This window comes from Podarcis bocagei, assembly GCF_964188305.1.
Source record: "Podarcis bocagei genome assembly, chromosome: 12".
NCBI lineage: Eukaryota > Metazoa > Chordata > Lepidosauria > Squamata > Lacertidae > Podarcis > Podarcis bocagei.
Window position 1 is genome coordinate 59,806,778 of NC_138137.1, and position 25,574 is coordinate 59,832,351.

General features: G+C 47.6%; 1 protein-coding gene and 1 long non-coding RNA gene across 4 annotated transcripts; one reads left to right on the top strand and one right to left on the bottom strand.

Moving 5' to 3' along the window:
* The first annotated feature begins 1,885 nt into the window (after nt 1-1,885).
* LOC308569543 (zinc finger protein 212-like) lies at nt 1,886-21,682 on the top strand. Of its 3 annotated transcripts, none has more exons than XM_081163595.1 (8): nt 1,886-2,005; nt 4,072-4,473; nt 5,662-5,788; nt 6,956-7,069; nt 8,167-8,277; nt 8,830-8,943; nt 9,751-9,849; nt 19,447-21,682. In XM_081163595.1, exons 1-8 carry the CDS (start codon nt 1,982-1,984, stop codon nt 20,817-20,819), a joined length of 2,364 nt encoding a protein of 787 aa, XP_081019721.1. In that variant the 5' UTR covers nt 1,886-1,981; the 3' UTR covers nt 20,820-21,682. The 3 variants fall into 3 exon arrangements, with proteins under 3 accessions (XP_081019721.1, XP_081019720.1, XP_081019722.1); XM_081163594.1 differs by having other exon boundaries at nt 1,908-2,005; nt 4,069-4,473; XM_081163596.1 differs by having other exon boundaries at nt 1,908-2,005; nt 4,069-4,473; nt 19,450-21,682.
* A 12-nt stretch (nt 21,683-21,694) lies between these two features.
* Nucleotides 21,695-25,057, bottom strand: LOC308569755. The gene is made up of 2 exons (XR_014000811.1): nt 22,196-25,057; nt 21,695-22,157 (listed from the first exon to the last, which is right to left on the bottom strand). It is a non-coding gene; the product is annotated as an uncharacterized lncRNA (long non-coding RNA).
* Nucleotides 25,058-25,574: the final 517 nt, after the last annotated feature.

Below are 25,574 nucleotides of genomic sequence, written 5' to 3' on the forward strand. Positions count from 1 at the left end.
ACTTGTGACATCACAGGGAGTCGATAGGCGTCAGTTGGTGACATCACAGGGAGTTACAGATGTTGATTAGTGACATCACAGGGAGTCTGTAGCCCATGGCAACAGCTGGGGGGGCACCTCATTTTTAATTAAAAATAAAAATGACTGCTGAGGTGCCTTCACAACAAAATGTATGCAATTTTTATGAAAGAAATAACAATGGTATTATTAGGAGTCCAGGTTCCTGTCTTGATAACACAGTAAACGTACGTAATTAAAAGGCGGAATTATTGCAAAAACAAGCAATTAGCTCCGGATTGCTCTAGCCAAGCCTCCGGCACCCAGTCAGTCAGTTGACCCTTCTAAAGAATCCTTCCGTTTCTGACAGAAGTAACTCAACCTATGACCTTTGCATTTCTAATGCTGTTTCCTGTCAAACACCCTCCCCCGGAGATGACTTGCTGGCTCCTTGGATCCTCTCCTTCTTCATGAGAAGACAGGTTGTCAGTCTTCTCCTTCACACCTGCCTGTGCCTCTTGAGAGCCATGTCCGCATTCCAACATGGTCTCCGTGAGAGAAATCTGATCCCGTCGGTTGCAAACTGCGGTCTGCTGCCGGCTGCATTCCTAGGCTGGGAGCTAGTGTATTCATGACAGGTATAGTGGTGCCTTGCAAGACGAAAAGAATCCGTTCTGTGATTTTCTTCGTCTAGCAGTTTTTTCGTAAGCCCATTGACGGATTAGCGGATTAGCGCTATTAGCGGCTTATCTGCTGATCGGATCAGCTGATAAGCAGCTTAGCGGCTTAGAAAAAAGGGGGAAAGGAAAAAAAACCCGCAGGAACTCGCAAGACATTGTCGTCTTGCGAAGCAAGCCCATAGGAGATTTGTTTTGCGAAGCACCTCCAAAACGGAAAACCCTTTCGTCTAGCGAGTTTTCCGTCTTGCGAGGCATTCGTCTTGCGGGGCACCACTGTATAGTTTTCGCTGGCAGTTTTCCCTCAGTGGAAACTTCTGTGGGGCGGAGAAAGAAAGCACGTCCATCAGCCAGCCACGCTGTCAGGGGTCTGCTCAGTGCCGCAATGCAACTCCAACTCCCATCATCCCCTCTCCGGCGTGGCTCACGGCACTAGCATTTGGACGACGGTGGATGCCGTAAGGTTGAAGCCGATAGATATTTGTGGAGGCAGACTGGTTGACATTCATCTTTGGAAGCCCATTTGGCAGATGTTGACAAGCCGCAGCCAGATGTTGGATAGTGACATCACAGGGACCCCATAGCCAACGACAACAGCTGGGGGGGCCCACCTCATTTTTAATTAAAATTAAAAATTGATTAAATAAACTGATTAAATTAATTATAAATTGATTAAATAAATTGATTAAATTAATTAAAAATTGATTAAATTAATTGAGTAAATAAATTGATTAAATTAATTAAAAATTAATTAAATTAATTGATTAAATTAATTAAAAATAAATTAATTAAAAATAAATAAATTAAAAATAAAAATGACTGCTGAGGTGCCTCAACAGCAAGCTGTATGCCATTTTTATTAAAATTAAAATTATAAATAAGAACGGAAGAGTTCTCGCCCGCAGCTCAGGGGCAACCTCTGTGGGGAGGAGAAAGAGAGCGCGTCCCATAGCCAGCCACGCCCTCAGGGGGCCGCTCGGCACTTCAACTCCCATCATCCCCTCTACGGCGCGGCCGGCGGCAAGGCATGACGGGAGTTGTAGTACCTCGGAATCCGGCGGTTTCCCGCCCAAAAAAACCGCCACCCGGCGACTGAGAATGGGGAGGCCGTTCGTTCCTCCCGCCTACTGGCGGCGCTGCGCGGAGGGGAAGCGGAAGCTGCCGCCTGCCGGTCTCGCGATGCGTCTCCTCGGCTTCCCGCTGGGTAGGCGCTGCGCCTGCGCAGTTCGGCCTCCGCCGCTCCCCCCCCCCCACGCCCGCCGCCTCCGAGCGCCGCTCGCCTTGTCTGTCTGTCTCTCTCCGGAGCCATGGCTGGGGGGGCGCCTGTCCAGGTGAGGCTCGGGGGGGGGGCGGGAGGAGGGACACCCCTGACGCGAGGCCTTGTGGGAAGCAGGGGGCGGGAGGAAGACTCAGCCCCCCCTTGTTTTACCTCAGAAATCTCAGAGGGGGGGGGAGGGTCGCCCCCCCCCGCTTTGTTCATTTCCCACCCCGCCCCCCAAGTCCCTCACGGCCTCCCCTCGGGCCTCAGGGAAACGAGGGAAGCCCCCGCCGAAGCCAGGAAGGACCCTCCCCGTTTGTTTATTGGATTTATATAGCGTCCTATATCTGGAGGTCTCTCTTTTATAAATAATTTTTATTGAATTTTACATCATTATTTTTTATCGAGATACCCGGAGGTTTCAGGGCAGTTCGCAGAAAATAATAATAATAATAATAATAATAATAATAATAATAATAATAATTATTTTGGCTGGGTTTCCCCAGCCACTCTGGGCAGCTTCCAACAAAAGATTAAAAATAAATTAAATCAGTCAATAAAAACTTCTCTAAACAGGGCTGCCTTCAGATGTCTTCTAAATGTCAGAATATAAAATAGAAAGCCACAATATATATAATCAAAATATAAACAATAACACCCCACCCCCAAAAAAACTCATTTTAAAAGGGCATTTTAGTGTCTAGTCAGTGAGTTCTCCACGCCCACAAGCGGAAGAGGCGAAGGTCCTGTTCTTTCAGGGGGGGAAGGGGGCAACTCCAGAATTCCTTAATAGTCCCAGATTCTGGAAAAGGGAAGAAAAACCACAGGTCTAGGATGCTATTTGTTTGTTTTTTTGTTTTTATGAGGTGGGGTGGGTAGCACCAGACCCTCCACGTGTCCCTGTTTTCCAGGGCCAGTCCCTGGCATTCCTGTTATCAAATGTTGGAGGGTATGGGGTAGGCGTCATGTGGCGGGATAAATTATTCCCTCCACCTGCCCAACATTTTTATGCCACCTGGTTGCAGAAGTCCATCTGGGTGGTTCACAAGGTAAAAAGCACACCCCTGCTCGAATCCCTGTGATGGGGTGAGCTCCCGTTGCTCGGTTCCTGCTCCTGCCCACCTAGCAGTTCGAAAGCACATCAAAGTGCAAGTAGATAAATAGGTACCACTCTGGCGGGAAGGTAAACGGTGTTTCCATGCGCTGCTCTGGTTCGCCAGAAGGGGCTTAGTCATGCTGGCCACATGACCCAGAAGCTGTACGTCGGCTCCCTCGGCCGATAAAGCGAGCCGAGCGCCGCAACCCCAGAGTCGGCCACGACTGGACCTAATGGTCAGGGGTCCCTTTACCTTTACCCCACATCCAATAAGAGCCATGAAAAAAGACTCTGACAGAGTTCCTTTCTTGCATTGCTTAATAAGAAGTGAGGACAAAGACAAATGCAGTTAAAGGTCACAAAGGGAGAAGCTTCTCTTGTGACTCACGCAGTAGCAACGATGATTAAATTGCATTTTGTCTCTTGTCTCATGTTGACTAAAGTCCATAATAAGGGTGGGGGCAGAGCAGTGACCCAGCTTGATTCCTCAGACTGCCAGTTGTATGTATCGATACCCAACCATTCACTGGGTTTGTTCAGTACAGTGGTGCCCTGCAAGACGAATGCCTCGCAAGACGGAAAACTCGCTAGACGAAAGAGTTTTCCGTTTTGGAGGTGCTTCGCAAAACGAATCTCCTATGGGCTTGCTTCGCAAGACGAAAATGTCTTGCGAGTTCCTGTGGTTTTTCCCCCTCCCCCCCTTTTCTAAGACGCTAAGCCACTTATCAGCTGATCCGATAAGCCCCTAAAAGCCGCTAATAGTGCTAATCCGCTAATCCGTCAATGGGCTTGCTTCGCAAGACGAAAAAACCGCTAGACGAAGAGAATCACAGAACGGATTCTTTTCGTCTTGCGAGGCACCACTGTACTTGCAAAATTACCACTTAACTGGCAGTATTTTTGCACCCATTTTGCCCAAGCATATGTTGCTGCCTCTGACATTTCAGAAGGAGAGAATGGGGTGGGAGGTGGGAAGGATTTTTCTGATGTCATCTGAAACGCAAGATGGCCACTGACTTTGGGTTTCTGTCTCTGCAAAGCAGGCTATGGAGTGTGATGCGGAGCCGAGGTCTCTCCTGCCTTTCCAGTCCCTTGTGAACCTGAAGCAGGCCACTACGCGGGAGATGCAGGTACAAACGTCCGAGGCTTCCATGTGGGCGGCGGTGGCGGCCATCCAGGCCATCGACAAAACGGTTGACAACCACACCATGCGCTTGCTGCGCTTGGAGGGCAGGATGGGCTCAACAGAGAAGAAGCTGGGAGCCTGTCAAAAGACCTCAACTGAAATGGAGAACCAGCTGGAGAGCAAGTGGGCTGCGCTGGGGACCTTAACTGAGGAGTACAGGCAGCTCCAGAAGAGACTGGAGAATGTGGAGAATCTGCTGAAGAATCGGAACTTCTGGATCCTGAGATTCCCCCCTGGTGTGAAGGGAGAAACGCCCAAGGTTAGGAGTATTATTAATATCATTTATTAAATTTGTTTGCCGCCCTTCATCCATTGATCTCAGGGCAGTTCACAACATAAAATGACAATATAAAAAACACAAAATGCCATCAGCCAAAGGCTTGGTTGGCACCTAAAGGTGTATAAGGAAGGCTTTCATGCAAGTGCAAAACATTCTGCTACCAGAGCTAGCAAACGTTATTCATGCTTACTGCATGTAATTTTGCAAATTGCTCCAGTGCTATAGATGCAAACAATATTATTTTGGACTGCCAGGAATAACTTGGAGCCATGAAAAATATTTTAAAACCCAACTATGAAACCTCCCTGTAGTCATTTGAAGTCTATCCAGAATTCTCCTCCATAGCTCATTCCAGACTCAAGAGATCAGTAAGCATGCTGTTTTTTGTACTGAATGCATAGATCGGTGATTCACAGTGCACTATTAATGCCCCCAGAATTCTTCTTGGCTGCCTCCTTGGGCTTTCTGTGGGAATGCTAGAGGTTCTTCCTTTTCCTTGGGTCACAGCACCAAACAGAAAGTTGCTATCACAGTATTCCCCACATCTGTATTCCTGAATAATAGACACGCTTTCCAGATGTTTTAGCTCTCCTTGGCAGTTCACACTGTTTTCAGTGGGGCTGCAGGATGCTGAGAACTTTTGGAAACTAAATTTATTTTATCTCAGTGGTCGAAATGTGTGGCCTTGAAAACAGGATGCTTTTGTCCGCGTCAGACAAAACAAGTCCTGTTAGCCCATAAAACTAAGCTCAGTGTGAACGAGTAAGTATGCCGGTTCACAGAAAGAAAACTGGCTGCTTCGTTCCTCCATGTTTTGGCTTCATGTTACATCCAGACCTGAGCTTGTGGTTTATCACCCACAGACAGATCACAAGTGGTAGGCCAAGAACAAACCTTAGCTACAACAAATCATGAGCTTAGGTTCATATGTAATACCAAGCCAAACCGTGACTTAGTTCCCAGTAGCAGGGGAAGCGGCTGTGATTTTCGCTCTGTGCACTGATACACCTGCTCATTCACGTTTGGCTAAGTGTTATGTGTGCACCAGCCTCTCTTTATGTAGGAAGTGATTCTTCCAACACCATCCAGTAACATTTCTTGCCTACCAGTTAGGCCGACTGGGTTGGGAGTCAAGAGGGTGCTGAGCTTTAACTTCTGTTGTTCCAGGTTCCAGTGACCTTCGATGACCTCTCAGTCCATTTCAACGAGAAGGAATGGGGAGACCTGGATGAGTTGCAGAAAGAGTTGTACAAGACAGTCATGAAAAGCAACTATGAGATGCTGGTCTCGCTGGGTGAGATTTAAGAAACCCTGAGTTGGGATATAATGGGATGCAGGCTCAAAGTTCTTACTTGTTTGGGTATCATTATCAGTATCTTGAGAACTAATGTGGTTTAGTGAATAAGAGAGGCTTCTCATCTTTGATTATCTGCAACATGTGTGTATTAAAAAAGAAACAAAATAAGGGCATTTGTTGTCATGGAAGAGTGTGTTCAAGCCCTTGCTCAGGTGGAGAACCTGCCACTGGACCCCTTTTTTAGTTTCTGAGCCAATACTATGGGTTCATAGCTCCAAAGAGAGTTTTATAGGCCATGCTGTCCAACCCTTTGCTTGGTTCAGGAAATCCACAGCTGGGGAGAGCCTGGAAGTGGCAGAGCAACTGGGCTCCATGGCATCACAGCAGAGTGGCACTGGTATCCAACATATCCTGGGCCAGCTCAGCTTTTCCCACCCCTGGGATGCCCAGTTTTTGGTGGGTCACATGCACTCTTGGCAAATGAAGCAAGGAGGAAGCCAGTGGAGTCATTGATGGGGGTGGGAACGGAGACATCTGCCTCATCTGACACTCCCCTCCCTTCCCCCAGCATGGCAGATAAGGGATTTGGATTGCAGCAAAGCCTATTAGAAAGTCTGTAGCTTCCTTCCCCAACCTGCTGTCCTTCTGATGTTTCGGACTGGAATTCCTATTGGCTCCAGCCAGCATGACCAGTAGTCAAGGATAATAGGAACTGTAGTCCTAGACATCTGGTGGTCACCAAGTGGGGATGGATAACTCATGGGCAGCAGCCATATTTTGGCTAGTTTTGCACCTTGAAACACACCCATTCTTGATCGTGGGAGCTGTTTGATTTTCAGCTCAAGGGAGGTTGCAGCTTAGCAGTAGACTGCACACTTTGCATTTGGCAGGGGTGACTCCAGTTAGTTCATCTTACAGATATTTTTTAATGGATCTCTGGTAGCAAAGCTGCGAAAGGTTTCTTCTGCCTGAAACCTTGGACTACTGCTGCTTGTCAGAATAGATGATACTGGGCTGGACAGACTGGTGGTCTGACTCTGGATAACACAGCTCTTTCTGTCAAAGCCAGGGCTTATTTATTTGCAAGCCTTCGCAATTCTCTGAGCCTTTTGTTACTGAATGGCATATAATGACCTCCTCTTTTCCCATTCATCGATTGAACAGACTATGCCGTCGCCAAGCCAGAGATCCTGACTCGGATTGAGCAGGGAGAAGAGTTGTGTGAGAAAGGACTTGGAGATTCAGAAGGCAGTGGTGTCCCTGAACAACTTGACGCAGGTGCGTTAGCAGGCCTCCGAAACACAGAGCAGAGTCCTTTTGCTGCCTCATCATAACAGAAATGTTATCTTGCAATTTCTTTTGACCTTTGCCACTGACTCTGTTGGCAGCATTTGGATATGACTTGCAAGTGAAGCCTGTAGACCAATGTGGGTGAGATCTAGCTCTTCAGCCCCACTCCTTTGCCTCAAAGGATATTGGTGGGAGCTTTTTCCCTGGTATGACACCAGGAAAGAAGAAAGTTGAGGGCAGGAAATGCAGCCTTAGTAATCCTTGTTGTGTATGGACATTGTGTAATTCCTGTTTTACTGGATTCGAGTGATGGTTTTATTCTGAGAATATAAAGTGCCTCTTTTCGGCTATGAAGTGGAATATAACTAATCTAAATGAATGAATAAATGCATGGGGACATTGGGCTGGATGCCCCTCACTTGCACTTTAGTTGTACTGAAAGTATGGAAATGAATCCACATGTTAAATCCACCTGTTTCAGTTTGTTTACTTAGAGGGCTTGAGGAGCAGAAGTGGTATTTGTGTTGCAAAAGACACACCTTTTCCAGCACGTTGATGGTTTTCTTGTTGCCTCATATGCTTCATGCCTGTAGTGCTTTTGCAATAACCTTCATACTTGGCAAAAACGTGTTTCTTTCCTGTTACAAATACTAATTTTTGTATCGGAAGAAGTGGCCTTGTATGCCCATGACGTTATGTTTGTCCTCGTGCACCTTTTGCATCAGTGTGTATAATCTCTCCTGCCCGTTGTTGGTTCTGGATGATACCTTTTTAATTGCAGAAAGTTCTTGCATCCAGATTGGAAAGCCATCTTATTCCACCAGGCAATTTCTACATGCAAGACTGCTTGGAGAGCCTGGCCGTTTTCAGAATGTGACATGGGCTCTGTTACGGTGCAGGGATGGTTAGAAAATGAAGACTTCTTACATGGGAACCTGGTTAGGAAAGTGATTGGAATGTATTGGGTTGTGTAATGAAACACTAAGTGTTTAAACCTCAAGTTTGTGACCAGCAGGTTGTTGTGTGTGCATGGTTTTCAGTGTTCATCAGCTGATGCACAGCACTCTCTTCTCTCTCCCATTCAGACTGCGCCGCTGCTCCAGTTGATGTTTCTTTGTGGCTTAAACAAGAGGTGGAGGAATCCCAGAATGGGGAGGCTAAGCTTCCTGAGGAGACGAGCAATGGCTGCCACATGGGTGAGTATTTAACTGCATTGTGGTTTCTGCTTAGCTTTTAGGCTGCCAAGCAAGAAAGCAGGCCCTTGACTTGAGGGCTTCCCTCTTCCCAGCAGGCTCTCTTTCATTATAAAGCCAGGATTATGAGGGAGCTGCTTACACAATTGGCAGCCTGCCATATTCATTTAGTCCTTTGTGGGCAGCTTTGGAGACACAAGGCATATTTTTCAGGTGGGACTTCAAAGGTTCCTCTCCTTCCTCACCTCCACCACAACCCCATGTCACCTTTGCTGTTTTAACTGGCTGGTTTTATGGGTTGTGTTGGACTTCACTGTGCCCTTTAGCATTGCCCCTTGAAACTCCTTCTTCCAAACCATCCATCCTTTTCTTTGCTTCTTCACCTCCTTCCTCTGACCTCTTTCACACTCTTCCCACTGACCTTCCCTGGCCCTCCTCTTTCTGTCCCCCTCACTTGCCACACATGCGCTTCCTCCTGCTGCCTGAGACTCTGGATGAGTTTTCTCCTTGATGAAGAAGAGCAGCGCCCTGTGACCACCTCTCTCCTATGCGCAGGTTCTCCCATGGATACAGTAGAGTCATCCTCGTGGATTAAAGAGGAAGTGGAAGAGGTGCGCTTTGCTCCTGAGGATGGCCAGGAAAGAGACCTCGGCCACAAAGGCAGCCTGGGTGAGTCCTGTCTTCGATCTCCCTTGGAACCAATTATGCTTGTCTTGTTAGGAATGCATTGAATGCGTAAGTCCTCATGAAGACATTGCAAGTGGGTGTAAAGAAGCTGATTTAAATTTGTAGTGACGGATATAATATAATATAATATAATATAATATAATATAATATAATATAATATAAAATATAATATAGGAGGTTAAGGGGTGATATGATAGCCATGTTCAAATATATAAAAGGATGTCACATAGAGGAGGGAGAAAGGTTGTTTTCTGCTGCTCCAGAGAAGCGGACACGGAGCAATGGATCCAAACTACAAGAAAGAAGATTCCACCTAAACATTAGGAAGAACTTCCTGACAGTAAGAGCTGTTTGACAGTGGAATTTGCTGCCAAGGAGTGTGGTGGAGTCTCCTGCTTTGGAGGTCTTTAAGCAGAGGCTTGACAACCATATGTCAGGAGTGCTCTGGTGGTGTTTCCTGCTTGGCAGGGGGTTGGACTCGATGGCCCTTGTGGTCTCTTCCAACTCTGTGATTCTATGATAACTGTTGCAGCAAACCTTCAAAGGCTTGCAGCCCTTATTCTTAGACATGCAAATTTTCTATCCCTGGCCATGTACCACCTTTCTTTTTCTTTTTCTTTTTGTTTGTTAACGACGTCCAAAAGCACCTGCCAGACTGCAGATTTCCCCCTGCGGTTTGGCTAGTTATTCTCCTGCCAAGATTCCCTCATAAAGATATTTCTCCTCTGAACGTTGTGGAAAGAGTAGAACGGGACAGCCTTGGTTGCAAATTTCCTTCTTCCTCGACAGAATATCAAACTGTCACGGTGGACGAAGAGCACATGGCGGAACCCCAGGAAGGCATGTGTGCGCAGGAGCCGTTGTTCCTTGGTGAAGGGCCTAGCACTGGTGAGTAGCAGGACTAAGGTTTTTTGGCTCTTGAAAGCGTTGGTCCTTAGATTCCCCCTTGGGTGGGGCTGGTAACAGCAAACCTTCTGGCCCAGCCAGTGGGCTCTGTCTTCCCACTGTACTAACTGCAGTGTTCTGTCTCACCACCAAACTGGCACATAGTTTGAAGCAGGAAAGCTGCATTCCTAAGCCAGTTAAGGGGGGAGATGTACCAGAGAGCAGGATTGTGATGGGTGGGGGTGCTTCTGATATGATGAGCAACGACTTGCGGAGCCTCAGGGCTGGAAGGCGATCAGCCCCTTGAAACAACTCCACATGCTCTCACCTTATGGTAGCTTCTTCCTGCTTAAGGGTACTAGGACTTTGGGTGCCTTCTCACAAAACCATTTTTCATTTTAAAGGTCTGGATGCTCTTTCTCTTGTGTCTTTAAAATGCACGGCCATGAGGGGAATCAGGGGATCAGACTTGCAGTCACACATATTTATTGCAGCAGGAAACAGACTGAACTTGTACTCGATGGAGAGAGACCTCTGTGACTCCTTTAAGATTTAGTGTCCACAAGGACTGGGGTCGCTCAGGAGCGTTTTAGAAGTAACTAATGGGGGAATGAACATCCTTGCACACAGTGGTAGAAAGGATGCACGTGGGAAACGCAATATAAAGTTTGTGGGGAGTTAACTCTCACCCTCCTTATAACAGCTGAGTCATTTTAGACTTGCTCCGGAGTTCTGAGTCTTAATTGTACCTGCTGCATTTCAGAATGTTTTAAGATGCGACAAATATTTGCTCAGATTAGTTAACAGTGTTGGGAGGCTTTCAGGCACCTCTTAATTGTATTCATGGCAATCTTTCCTTGAGCCCACCTAACTAGGTGTAATCCCAAAGCTATTTTTCAAGCTGCCACCACCTATTCCTGCTCAAGACTAAATTCTGGAGTGTCTGGGTTGTGTTTTTTAAAACAAAGAAGTATACATAGGAACAGAGGGCAGTCCTGCTTTAAATTTCTAATAGTCCTAATAGATTCCAATTGAATCACACACTTCAAATGCCTCACGGGATCTAAACAATAGTTGGGAGGAGAAGTAACTGGCAAATAGCCATCTGCGCAGTCGATTTGCACTGCAGTCAATGCCAGTTTGGTGTGGTTAGAGTGTTGGGCTGGGAGACCTGGCTTCTAGCCCCCTCTCAGCCATGAAGCTCACTTGGCAACCTGGGGCCCAGGTACTTACCTGCCTCACAGGGTTGTTGTGAGGAAAAATGGGGAGTGGGAGAGGCAAAATCGTGCATGCCATGTTGAGCTGCTTGGAGGAAAAGTGGAATATAAATAGGGCAACATAAAAAGAATAAATATATAAATAAGTCAATCCTTAAAATTACAGTTCCAATGAAAACAACTCACTACGGCCAGTGAGTTGTAATAATAGTAATAGACAGTGCTCATGCCAGGGAGAGTAGGAATTTTCCCTGCTAAAGAGAGAAGCCACTAATCAATTTGAAAAGCCGCTTCTCTCTCTTGTGCCCAAGATAGTAAGAGATGCTGCTTTCTTCGCATGCGGATCTTGGGCACGCACATTTTTTGTTTGCTGGTTTCTGCTAAGTAACTAGCTTCAGCTTTGTGTATACTTTGCCAAGAAGTGGAACCTCCTTAGGCCCTTTGCTCTCTTCCCCAGTTGTTGGTTTGGCAGGGATTTGCGGCATAGTGTCTTCTCGGAAGGGCAGGGGGGATTGGTTGGGACAGAGCCCTTCTAGTCAAAGTGCGAGCAATGAAGCGATGCTTCTTCTAGAGCAGAAGAGGCAATTGCCGTGGAAGGTTGGAGAGTGTGGCTGCTGTGGTGGCATGCTAGCAGATCCCAACACTTCCTGGTCAGGCAAGCTACAGGCAAGGCCAGGATCACCAAGGAAATCTCACACTGCTCATTCAGTCTCTGAGAACCAGAATCCCATTGGACATAAAGAGTGACAAAGCCCTTCCAGATCTTGCTGAAGCCCCTGGCTGCCAGAGGAACCGAAGCTTTTGCAGCGAGCTAGGCTGAGTTTTGCTTGCAACAAATGGTCCAGAAGCGGACGCCTCCTGAAGATGTCTCCTGCGGGAAAGGCCACAGTTCAGAATGGTGCATCTTTAGCATTTCCCTCAGAGGGAGACGTAACTGCTGACATTTCAAGAACTTGAAAGAAGCCTAAATGTCACCTCTCTCTGCTGGATGAGTTTGGGAGGCGCTTGGCACTGAGAAGAACAACTGTGCAAGCAAGTTGTATAATGTGGAGGCTGGCATCAAAATGTCTCTGCTAGGCCAGATGTGGGATGGAAGTCTTGGAGCATAGGAGTATGATATAGAAGGCCACGCTTCTGTCTTCTGCTTTGTGTTGGGAAGCCAAAGTGGGGGCTACCAAGGGAATCCATTCCAGCAAGAGGTCAGTTGTTTGCTACCACTTCCCCCCGATGAATTTTTCTGCGTTACTGAGCGCCCCAACTTGGTAGCTGTTCAGCACAGCTTCGTGTGTCGGGAGGCTCCACAAAACTGTTGCCGCAGGCAGGAGTCTCTTGGAATGCTGCCTTGAAAGCTGCCTGCTGAAAACTGTGTGAAAACTGGAGGAAGGCGCCAGAGAAGAGGCAGCAGCCCAAGACCCAGTGGCTTTCGTAGGCTCCCAGACCCAGCCCAGTTTGCCCAGTGGGTCAAGGAGGCCTGGGAAAGTGTCTCTGTGGACATGACAACCCACAGCCCAGTCATTTATTGCAACAGCTGGTTCAGACTTCATCCAGGGCACAGTCATTGCCAGGAGGTGGCGCGGGGGAGGGGACTCCTGCTTTGGCCTGCATCCTAGATAATGAAGGGACTAAGGGGAAGGATGCTGACAAAGTCAGCTTCAAATGAATGCCACTGAGGGTTCCTTCTCCTGAAGCGAAGACATCTTTAGGCTTCAAAAACCAGTTCAGGTTTAATAAAGCCGTTAAATTATTGTTAAATGCCTGAATGCAAGATCTTTCCTTCTAGTTCATTTCCCACGCGTAGTTCTCCCGCTTATGACCCAGGTAATAAATTAAAACAACAATAATAGCAAAAAATGGTAAATGTATTGGACTTGCTGTGGTGAAAAATCCAGTGCTTATAATAGCGCTATTGACCTGCCTTAAAAAAAAAAAGTTATTTGGAAGAGGCTCCATCGTCTCCCAAGGCAGCTTGTTTCATTTCTAAAGTCAAAAGTGTTCTGTTGCTTCTGTGAGATGTCTGTGGGTCATTTGCTTGCTGGAGCCATTGGCAGGTACCATATCCCAGTTGTACTTCATTGCTCCTGCTCTCCAGCTTGTGGCATGTGCTGTGCTCTGGCTAGTGCAGCTTAATCTGGTGTGGGTGTGGAGGGGCTGTGGAGGCTGATTTGTAGTTCGTTTCCTCTTAGACTAGGTTACCTGGCCCTGTAGTAACACCTTCCCTGATCTTACGGGTACATGTTGAACGATTAGCAAGGTGCCCGCTGTAATGATTCCCGCCCCCAATATATTCCATGGATATCTATTAGTACAGTGGTACCTCGGGTTAAGAACTTAATTCGTTCTGGAGGTCCGTTCTTAACCTGAAACTGTTCTTAACCTGAAGCACCACTTTACCTAATGGGGCCTCCTGCTGCTGCCGCACCGCCAGAGCACAATTTCTGTTCTCAACCTGAAGCAAAGTTCTTAACCCGAGGTAATATTTCTGGGTTAGCGGAGTCTGTAACCTGAAGCATATGTAACCCAAGGTTCCACTGTATTGCATTTAAGGCTTAAAAATGTGTCATAGTCTAGGCTGGCAATAGAATAAAGCTGTGAACTTTGGATTCTCAAACTTCTACTTTCTCTCTGATCTCCTCTCTCACCACACTTTTAGAAATAATTGTCGTGTGTGAGCAGGATTATAGCATTGGGGCAGCATTAGAAGGAGGAAGAATTAGACTGGGATCAAGGAAGGAGGCGGTCTGGGATGGTAATTTATACAATGCCAAAAGCTAGGGAAACAGGGTGGGAGGGGGGGCTTAATTCCACCTGTGAATGAGGTGGTACAGCGCGGTTCATTTAAGGGAGACATTAGCAGAAAGTGGGGTTTGCAAATTTGGAAGCGGGGAAGGGCGGGGTGAGATTTAGGTACTGAAGCAGAGGTGGGAGGTTTGGCAGGGGCATACAGGGAGAATAGGCCAAATATGGATAGTTTTCCTGCAAGGACAGGGGGGATCCTTTGTGGGTTTTCACCACCCATTTCTTCACTGCCAGGAAGTTAAAACTCTAAGAGGTTCATTCAAGTCCCTCCCAGTTTCACTGCCTTCCACCACTACTCCTGAACATTTTTCTGGTAGTACCTAAGGCATGGCAAACACAATTTTATAACAGAAATGTAATTTCCTTTGTTCCTCCGCTCCTCTGTCTTTCTGATCCCTTCGGAGATCCGCCCCCCTTGTTCCATCAGAGGGAAGGGGGAGGACCCACACATCAGCAGGCAGCGGAGGGGACAAGGGAACTTTGCAAAGACTCCTCAGGAGTCCTCAGGGACCCAGGCAGCCTGTGAAGAGGAACCTCAGGGAGTGAATATCTTTGATGTAATGGGCCATGGTAGAGATAACCACACAGAGAGAAAGAGTTTTTATAAGGCAGTGTCTGCAAGCATTGGAATGGGAGGCTTCCTTTTTTCATAGTTTGCAGCAGACCCAGGATCATGGTTGCAGATTTATTCCCTTCACGAAGTGCTTGCCCCTTCTGCTGTAATGTGATTGTAAAAACATATGGGCTGGAAGAGATCTTGTGGGTAATTTCATGAAGGAATCTCATGAATGCATACCTGTTGGGTTTTGGCTACCCATGTGGGTTTTCTGGGACCCAGCAGGAAACCCTGGGTCCCTGTTCACAGATCTGTCCAGGGCAGCCAGCGTTTTCTTGTGGAGAGCAAATTCCTGTGTTACGTTTCCACCTTGACTCTGAGGTTACAAAACTTCAGGCCCCGGTTCTGTGAGCCGCTTTAGTTCTGTGAGTTGGGCGGCCCCTTCGGCCGTCTCTTGCACCTTCAGGAAGTTCCCTGTTCCCGCTCTGGAGGGACAAAAAAAAAGCATTGTTTGGGGCCGCAGAGTAAGAGCTTCCTCTTTGCTCAGGTCCAGCCCCCTTTCTGACTTGGGTTGACGCCGCTGGCGACATGGAGCACGTCCTTCGCGAGCAACACCGAGGGCGTTTTTACGAAATGATGGAGGAGATCCTGTCCACCAAGCGAGAGGACAACAACAGTTACATTAACCGCGAAAGATACAGGACTTTGATCGAGGAGGTCAAGGAGGCGAAGAGGCTTCGCAGCAAAAAGGGCAAGCATTACCGCCGGCTGAGGCGCTTCAACGTCCTGAACATCGGCGAGGAAGAGAAGCTGGTGGTGCCCGTCTCCCCTGGGCACACCGAGGTGGTGTACTTCGTCCAGTACGAGGACTTGTTTGACATCCTGCACGCGGCACATATTGCCATCGGCCATGGCGGTCGGACCAGGATGCTGAAGGAACTCAGCCGTAAGTACAAAAACGTCACTGCTGAGGCTGTAATGACTTACCTGAAGCTTTGCGAGCTGTGCCAGAAAAAGCAAGGCGGTCCCAAGAAGGGCTTTGCCGCAAGGCCCGCGTTTCACAGCGAAAGGGATTCGCATTGTTCGTTTGATATAATTTACATGTAGCAGGACTGGGATGCAAACTCAGAACAGTGCATCGGGATCCCCTGAGAAAAGGGTTCAGCCTGGACCGCGGCAACCAGGTATTTTTCACAATCCCCATTCCATGTTTTCTGCACTGCAGAGAGCTTGTATTTCAAATAACTGAAAAATTGGTGCTTGGGGTGGCGCCGTAATCCTTAACGGGGAGCCACGGACTGTCGAAACACACAAACGGAGACATTTGGAAACAATAAGCTTGGTCAACGGAAGCAAGACGAAGTCTGAAACAGTTTCATTCAAAGCGTGAGGATTTCATCGCATCACGACGGCATGAAAAGGATTGGATGGTCCCAAATGGTCTGGCGTCGTCAAACTTGATTTCAGATGATTTAAGGACTTTGAGGTCTGTCAGAACAGGGTGATAGAAATTCAGGCGTGCTGATTTCGGTGCAGGCTGGTATCGCTTCAGCTCACGCCCACAAAATGGGGACGTCACTGAAACAGCCGTCAGCACATGGAGACCTATGGAGAGAGACTCAGCTGCTGTTAAAAAAATTATAATATTTGTAAAAATAAACTCCAGGTAGGCTTCAAGGAAAGTTGCCGTGAACACCAGAACCTTCTGAGGATTGCACAAAAAGCAAAAACCGGCAAAGGACCGAGTCTTGGGAGAAGAATTGCTTATCGGGTTCTAACAGGCTTTATTTAAATAAAATATAAACAAATAACAAGTTCTGTTATTTTAAAAACCAGTTAGAAGGTTCCCCCCCAATCCAGCAGTATATACATTTTGTTCAATAATTAAATAACAAAAATGGCAATGCCAATTTGAAAACATTCTGATCTAAGTACTTCTCTGCATTGGGGAGTGGGCAGGGAAAACACCTTGACTTGAAAGCGTGGGTAACACAGGGCCTCATCCTGTAGTTCATTCTACAGTGCAAAGTTTTCAGAACAGAACTTCAGCCAGAGTTTGCTTAAAGGACTCCACCAAATATTTGCCTATTTTGATTTTGGGCTTCCTCCTGTTGCCTTAACCATATTTTTTTATGTGTTTAGCCTGAAGTTAAAATGCCTCTGCACCTCCCTGCATTAGAAACCCACGAGTCCTTTTGCCTAGTAGAGATTCATCAGGGCAGGGCCTGCTTTATAAAGTTCCTGCTCCTCAGTTTGTGGAACAGGCGAGGATGTGAAGTTGGGCTCTCTCAGAAGTGTCCCATGGGAGTTCTGGCGTAACCCTTCAAAACTCACCATCTCCTGTTCTTGAGTCAAGTGCAACTTTCCCACTAAGTCATTCAAGGATCTTATTTAGTTGTATTTATAAATGTTCATATATTGTGTGCGTTGATTTTGTAAATGAAGTATTTATTTGATTTTTTTATATATGTATATTTTAATATTAATCAATGATCCTGTCTTTTTACCCATTGTTGACTGCTTTGATTTCAAAGTTTTTCAATATGCAAGTGAAGCAGAGGCATTTGTGGTGCTGCAGCTAAATTGGCCTCCTCTGCAAGGCTGTAACTAAAAATGCTGATGTTCTCCTGCTTCTAAGAATCCTTCAGGCGGATTCTGTGCCTAGTTCAAAGTCCTTTGAACCCCTTCCAGGCCTGTACTGATGACTGCACAATCTCAAAAAAAGATAATTCTGGGAGGAAGGGCAGTGGCAGGAATCCTGTGTCACTCCCAGTGTCACAAGCCTCTGCCTCTGCTCTAGTAAATAAATATATTGTCTGCTGATGGTCTTCCTTTGTGCTCCACTTAAGAAGAGTTGTTTGTACGATAACAAAAATAAATAAATCCCAACGCCCCAAACGACAGTGAATATCAGTGCTAAAAATGTTATAGTGTAGTAAAATGATGTTGTTTGCTATTAAATACCGATTAGCTTTGCACCTGCTTGTTTTCTTCACAGTGATGTCAGGTGGAATGTTAAGAGAAATTCTATTAAATTCTTTTGTTTGAAAAATGGCTTGGCATAATTCATTACCGGGATAACTTCTCTGGTTAAAGTTTGAAACCAGAAAGGTGTAAGAACATAAATTCCACAGTTCAACTATGTGCCACATGAAGACATCACTTCTTTTTGTATAGCTCAGTTGGTAGAGCATGAGACTGTTAATTTCAGGGTTGTGGGTTCATGTCCCACATTGGGCAGAAAACATTCCTGCCTTGCAGGGAGTTGGACTAGATGATCCTTCTGGTCCCTTCCAACTCTACAGTTCTGTAATTCTGCAATTGTATGCAGGGTTGAAAATGTGCTTCATTTATCTTCTCCGTTGACAGCGACAATTGCACGTTTAAAAGTCATACTAAAAAGTAATTAAGGTTTTTCTACAACTGCTGCCTTTCCCTGGCCTGGCTTGGTAATCGTTAGCACCGTTAACATTTGAGCATTTGGTATTTCCCACAAGCTTAGTAGTAAATTTACTCTTTTTGATAATGTCATTATCAAACTCCCAGCAATACTTCTGAACATAATAAACTACCGCAAGTGCCATTGTGTTGTTCGGCATAGCCAGTGCAGCCTACATTCTTGGCTCTCATAACTGCTCGCGTTTCAAGGAAAGGCAAGCTGCGGCAAGGCTTTCCACACCAGTGACTGAGCCCAGAGGGCCATGTGTGTCATCAGCAGCCCCTGCGACACCTCACGATGCTAGAGGAAGCATGGCAACCGTACTGTGATTCTGAACATTGCTTTTTGTAGGGTAGGGGGCACTGGGGATAAGTTTATAGCAGGGGTTGTCAACCTGGTCCCTACCGCCCACAAGTGGGCGTTTCAGGATTCTAGGGGGGCGGTAGGGAATTCTATGGCACAAGCTGAATCCTTCTTCCATCGAGCACTGCGGGGCGGTAAGGAAATTCTGCCATCAAGAAAGATGCGTTAGTGGGCGGTAGGTATAAAAAGGTTGACTACCCCTGGTTTATGGAGTCAAGAAGCCAGTGACTGCCAACGGTTTGGGAACCACTGTTCTAAATAAAATGAAGGTGTTGGGCTTCAAAATATAAAACCCATGCTCTGAATTGGCCCCAGAAACAAACAGGCAGCTTGTGCTACTAGCATGATAGTGGCCTCCCTCAAACAGCTGTTTGCGGTTGGCCATTTCTTCCCTTGGTCTGATTTGGGGGCTGTTCCTGAGCCCTCTTCAAATGCAGCCTTATATATGCAGGTTGGACTTCCAGTTGGTATCACCAAAAAGATGGGCCAGCGGGTGGTAGGGGAGACCTCAGCGTCAAAAACCGAATTACTCCTGTACAGCTTATTCAGGGCTTGTGTTCCTGTGTCTCATCTTAAGTCAGTTGAGCAATGGCAAAAAGTTGCCCTCCTCGCGAGTTTATTTGCATGCTGCTTTCCCCTGCTCAAAGAGCCTCACAGCAACATACAGACTAAAACCTAGCATCTCAAGACGTTGCGTTAACCATTACAAAGTAGAGCACAATTTGTTGTTGTTGTTTAGTCATTTAGTCGTGTCTGACTCTTCGTGACCCCCTGGACCAGAGCAGGCCAGGCACTCCTGTCTTCCACTGCCTCCCGCAGTTTGGTCAAACTCATGCTGGTAGCTTCAAGAACACTGTCCCACCATCTCGTCCTCTGTCGTCCCCTTCTCCTTGTGCCCTCCATCTTCCCCAACATCAGGGTCTTTTCCAGGGAGTCTTCTTTTCTCATGAGGTGGCCAAAGTCTTGGAGCCTCAGCTTCAGGATCTGTCCTTCCAGGGAGCACTCAGGGCTGATTTCCTTCAGAATGGAGAGGTTTGATCTTCTTGCAGTCCAAACAACAGCAAAACTTGCACTAATGTCAGTAAGACCAGCAAAACACTGAAATGCCTTAACAATAGAACCCAAACATCCATATAGGAGCGAAAACAGGGCAGCTTAAGAGTCTGCTGTGGGAGAGAGCTTTTCCTGTGTAACGCCTGGTCCCCTTCTGTTCTTATTCTTTTCTCTAGCAGAACAAGAAACTTCTGCAGAGACACAGGGAGACGGAAGCCGCCGGAAGCCAGACTTGCTCATTGACCTGTCGGGAAGAACCACCCCTCCCAGCCCTGGGCACAGTCTTGCCTGTGGCACTGAGCCTGGTGCCCAGCCCCAGCCCACCAAGGAGGAGCCGGAGAACTTTATGCAGGAGCTGTACTCCTACCTGGACTGCGGGAAACGCTTCGGGCACAAGCGGTCTCTGCTGGGCCACGAGGCGCCCCACCCCTTCCAGTGCCTGGAGTGCCACAAGAGCTTCGGCTGGGAGGACGAGCGCCAGCCGGACAGCCACCCCCCTGCCACCTGCCCTGAGTGCACCCAGCGCCTGCGCAAGAAGCGCTCCAGCCTGGCGCACGTGGCAGATGCCCAGCCCTTCGCCTGCGCCACCTGCGGTGCCACGTTCAGCCAGTGGTCGATGCAGCTCCTTCACCAGAAGTGCCACGGGCCCCACAGCCACTCCTGCGGCGACTGCGGGGCCGGGGCTGGGTCGGCACAGGAGCTCCAGCGGCACCGGAGGGCCCACGCCGTGGTGGGGAGGGCCCACTCCTGCCTCAACTGCCCCTGCAGCTTCCTCTCCTCCTCGGAGCTGGCCGCCCACCGCCGGACGCACACCTCGAGCTGGCCCTTCACCTGCAGCTGGTGCCAGAGCACCTTTGCCAGCCGCAAGGTGCTCTCCGAACACCAGGAGCTGCACGTGGCGGCGGCGAGGAAGGTTCTGCCCCACGTCAAGCTCAGCTTCAGCTTCAACTGGCGCGAGTTCCTGGCGGAACAGATGAAGCACTGCCTGCACTCCAGCTGCTCCCCACGGCAGGCGCTGGCCGAGCTGCTGCAGAAGAACTCGGAGCTGTGGCCCTACCCGTGCGCCGAGTGCGGCACCCACTTCTTCAACCAATGGGCCCTCGCCAACCACAGGTGCGCTCCCTCGCCGAAACCGCACGCCCAGGTCACGGCAGGGGGTGGCAGCGTGCTTTGGCAGGGGGCGGGCGCAGATCTGCCCCCAGCCGCGTTCCAGTGCCCCTCCTGCGGCCTGGGCTTCCCCCAGGAAGAGTCGCTGGCAGAGCACCTGCCCAGACACAGCGGCGAAGGGCGCCCTTTCCAGTGCCCCCACTGCAAGAACAGCTACCTGTGCAAGGAGGCTCTGGCCGGCCACGTGCAAAGCCACTTCACCTGGCGGCCGGCCCACTGCTACATCTGCGACCGGGATTTCGCCCAGCCGGAGGAGCTGGTGGAGCACCTCAGCACCCACGTGGTGGAGCACCCCTACAAGTGCGGCCGCTGCCACAAGAGCTTCCTGAGCCCCTTCCTGCTAGGCAAACACTTCCAGCAGGAACATGCTGCCCTGGGGTAGCCGCACGTCCGCAACTGGTTTTCACTAAGCCTGAGCTGCTGGAAAGAGCACCTGCTGTCCCGCGCTGCCAGGGACCCCTTCCAGGGCGACGGGGGAGAGAGAGGCTGTTCTTGCCGGCGCTGCTGGGGGAGCGTGGGAGGAAGCATGCAAATAAGGAGTCGTGCCGGGTGCAAATGGGAAAAGACAGAAGTGTCTTCTCTAACGGGTTGCAGAAAGGGTTCCCCAAACTGAACGTGGCTGGAAAAGACTTTGCTCAGGTGGAAAGGGCTGCCTGGCTGTCGAAGGGTCTCTGGTTCACCTTCCTCTTCTTCCTCCTCCCTGCTGCGATCCTTCAGTATCGCTCTCAGACTGTGCTGTTGCTGCGGGAGTTGCAATCAATTAACTGGCAAATTGCCTCCCGCATATAGGTCCCGAGGTCTGCTTTGAGGTCCTTTAACAATCACGTGGTGTGCATTTTATATGCATCCTCAAAACAGGCAAAAGGATTTTCAAAAGCAGGACGAGAACAACCGAGCATAGGTTTAAAAGCAACGCAAAATCAACGGCTAGGCAGAGAACTTTTCTCCTAGCTTGGAAAGCTTGTTGAAACTCTCGTGTTCTCACTTGTTTCCGGAAGGGGCAGGGAGGGGGGTCTTCTGGGGGTTCAAGCCACGGTGCTGTGGCGTGTTTAAATGTCTGCAGCCACGTGGGTGAGACAGATTGCAGGGTCCTGTTTTATCTAGGGGAGATCCATGGGGTTGACTCCTTTACGGATTGTGGGCCCCTGAGAAAAGTGCCTCCCTCAGTGGTCCTGCGATGAGATTCTTCCGTTCCATTTGGAATGGTTTTATGTGGTTTGTAGTACTAATGAGTTTAATGTTTTTTTAAAAAATAATAATGGCATAGTCTGTTGTTGTCACCTGCCGGGGGACCTAATAAATAAATCTTATAATAAGTGTAGCGCTTGAGGAGCATCTTGGAGTTGGGGGCATCAGTCCCTGCACGAACAGCGCTGTCTTTCCAGCAAGGCTGTGGCAGTCGCACTCCAGAAACCTGCAGTGACTCTGGAACACAGGTCACCAGGGTGCCGTATAGAAAGCAACAAGCACAGCGGTTGCAGGGCGAGGCAGCTGGAGCGAACACACGTTTGCATGGAGGGGAAATTTTGCAGGAAGTTTCAGAAGCCGGGAAGCCTGACCTTTTCTCTGTTTCGGAGCCTGCAAAAGGGTTGTATTACAGCAGCAACAGAAGTGTGGGAGATGGGGGAGGTAGCATGCTCTGTTCCCTTCTGAGCAGCCCAGTGCCCTCCGGATTTATTTATTTTTTTGGACTACAACTCCCATCAGCCCCTGGCATTGGCTGATGGGAATTGTAGTCAGAATTGTAGTCAGAAACACCATGCTGGCTACCTGACAAAAGGGCGGCTTCAGCTTCAAGAGCTGCGTTTCAGAGATCATTTTACTAGACATCTTTTCATGGAAAGGCTTTTGCTCATGCAGTCATACTGCGACCAGTAAGTTCATTCTCATCACCACCTTTTCAGGAGCTACAAGGAGCATAAAATTGGGCATGGCTTGATCAAGATTTTTATTTTATTTTATTTATTGTTTATATACTGCCCTATGCTCACAGGTCCCAGACCCAAGCCTGAGCTTCCACAGTTGCTGCCCGCTGTGAAACACCATTGACAGGATGGGCAGCAACAGCTGCAGAAACGTTCTACGCGAGAACATTTTATGCTCTTGCTAACAATGCTATTTTAAATGTGCATTTTCTATTTGACTTCCTTTCGTAATGTTTTCCTTTGAAATGCCTTAAGATATTTTTTTGTTAACTTCACTGCGTCAAATGTGCATTCCTTTGTAATATTATTTTGGAATCTTTCCGATAATATTTCAGTTTCCTGTTAATTAAAGTATGCTTTAGATGTATACTTTATATTTGACTTCCTTCTGTAGTGTTTTCTTCTGGATTGTTTTCTTTGAGGTTTTAATGTATTTCCCCCCCTTAAAAATACAAAACGGTATAGAAATGAAATAAATAACAACAATACGAACAACAGCAGAGAAGTCTGCATTTCTTTTTGTGCAGGGACAAACAGAACCCTTTATTACTGTATTCATTCATTGCTTTTTACACAAAAACGTCTCAAAGTAAGAAATAACACGGATAAATTAACGTCCAAGTATAAGAACTAAAAATAAAATGAAATCTCACAGAGTTCAGGCATGAAAGGACCCTTCAAAAACACTGGACATTTATTTTTTACTTCTGCCATTTTCCTTCAGGTGGAGGAAACTGCACAGATTTGCTTTGGACAATAAAAGTGTCTCTCTGTGTTGGATTAAAACCAGCCAGTTGTGCTGATCCTGCTGTGTGCTAATATCTTTCTTGGCCCAAGCAATGTTTGCAGTGAAAGTTTTAATGTTTTAAAGAACTCTGCTCCGCTCCCCACACACCCAGCCACTTCTAGGCAGAAAATAGTTCTGTATAACTTGGAAAACCGGCATTGGTATTGAAGGATAGAAGAAACCCATATTTTTGCCCTGGGCAACACAGGTGACTCCCTTATGAGGAAATAATGCAATGCTTGGGACTTTTTAGTTTGGAGGAAAAGATGAGAAAGAGACAACATGATAGAAATTTACAGTTTATAAAATGATGCCTGACAAAGTGGCTAGTGAAAAGTCCCGTCCCCCCTCAATAACTAGAACTCCTGGTTATCCAATGAACTGGAATGTTGGGAGATTCAGGAATTATAAAAAAAGAATTTCTTCAAGCAGTGCAGAGTACAGTGGTACCTTGGTTCTCAAACTTAATCTGTTCCCGAAGTCTGTTCCAAAACCAAAGCGTTCCAAAACCAAGGCGTGCTTTCCCACAGAAAGTAATGCAAAACAGATTAATCCGTTCCAGACTTTTAAAAACAACCCCCAAAATAGCAATTTAACATGAATTTTACTATCTAACGAGACCATTGATCCATAAAATGAAAGCAATAATCAATTAACTATAAAATAAATAAGGCAGTGTTGTAGATGATGATTATTTCTTACCTGCACTGATGATAGTCATTGTTTGGATTGGGGGGCTTTTATCCATTTTCGCAGTCACAATCAGTAGCTGAACTGGGTTCCACACAGTCAAAAACAAAAACGCAAAATAAATAGCAAAAACAAAAGCACCAAAGTTAATCTGTTCCAGAAGCCTGTTTGACTTCTGAAAGGTTTGAAAACCAAGGCGTAGCTTCTGATTGGTGCAGGCGCCCGGGAAACAATAGCCGACAGCCGCATTGGACGTTCACCTTCCAAAAAACGTTTGAAAACCAGAACACTTATTTCTGGGTTTTTGGCATTTGGGAACCAAGGTACCACTATAGTTAGTTAAAACAAAATTTAAAAATTCCTTCCAGTAGCACCTTAGAGCCCAACTAAGTTTGCACACGAAAGCTCATACCAATAACAAACTTAGTTGGTTTCTAAAGTGCTACTGGAAGGAATTTTTTTATCTTGTTTCGACTATGGCAGACCATCACGGCTGCCTACCTGTAACTGCAGTTAGTTTTATATCACGCTTCCTCCAAAGATCACAGGGTTGTTCACAACATAAAAATACAATATAACACAAAATACATAGCAAATGAAAAAATAGCTACCCTTCCACCAACACACTGAAAAGGCCACAGGCTTCTGTTAAACTACGGAACTCACTCCCACAAGAGGCAATGATGACCACCAACTTGGATGACTTTGAAAGAGGATTAGACAAATTCATGGCAGAGAAGGCTATTGATTGCCACTAGCCAAGATAGCTGATCACACACACACACACCATTTGACTGGCAATGCCCATCAACTTTGTGGGAGTCTGTACCCCTCAAATATTTTAGGGGGGGTTGAAAGGACCTTGGCTCCTATGCTCAACGTCGTGGGTTTGAGCCCCACGTTGGGCAAAAAGATTTGTCGCATTGCAGGGGGTGGACTAGATGACTCTTGGGTGTCCCTTGTTGTTGTTGTTTAGTCGTTTAGTCATGTCCGCCTCTTCGTGACCCCCTGGACCAGAGCACGCCAGGCACCCCTGTCTTCCACTGCCTCCCGCAGTTTAGTCAGACTCATGCTGGTAGCTTCGAGAACACTGTCCCACCATCTCGTCCTCTGTCGTCCCCTTCTCCTTGTGCCCTCCATCTTTCCCAGCATCAGGGTCTTTTCCAGGGAGTCTTCTCTTCTCATGAGGTGGCCAAAGTCTTGGAGCCTCAGCTTCAGGATCTGTCCTTCCAGTGAGCACTCAGGGCTGATTTCCTTCAGAATGGAGAGGTTTGATCTTCTTGCAGTCCATGGGACTCTCAAGAGTCTCCTCCAGCACCATAATTCAAAAGCATCCATTCTTCGGCGATCAGCCTTCTTCATAGTCCAGCTCTCACTTCCATACATCAAGGGTGTTCCTTGCAACTCTGCAATTCTATGATTCTTCAAAGGTTGCCTGTCACGTATGATCTGGTTGAGATTCCTGCATTTCAGGGGGTTGAAGTAGACGACCCTCGGGGTCCCTTCCAGCTCTACCATTCTACGAACTCTGCACATCCCCAGAGGCGCGCAGGAGAGCCCCTCGCGCGCGCGCGCTTGGCAAGCGGAACAGCTTTCCCACGGAGCGCTGCTAGGCGCGCATTATTTGGAGGGTGCCCTAGCCAAAAAACCTCCGAGGGGCAGGATCCGCTCCTATCCTCCGCGGGTGCAAGCGAAGCTCCCTTTGCGCTTGCTCGCTTTCTGCGGCGATGCTCTC

Coding starts and splice junctions, on each gene's coding strand:
- LOC308569543 (XM_081163594.1), top strand. CDS start 1,982: ATGGCTGGGGGGGCGCCTGTCCAG. Junction 4,474..5,661: donor TGAAGGGAGAAACGCCCAAG/GTTAGGAGTATT, acceptor CTGTTGTTCCAG/GTTCCAGTGACCTTCGATGA. Junction 5,789..6,955: donor TGAGATGCTGGTCTCGCTGG/GTGAGATTTAAG, acceptor TCGATTGAACAG/ACTATGCCGTCGCCAAGCCA.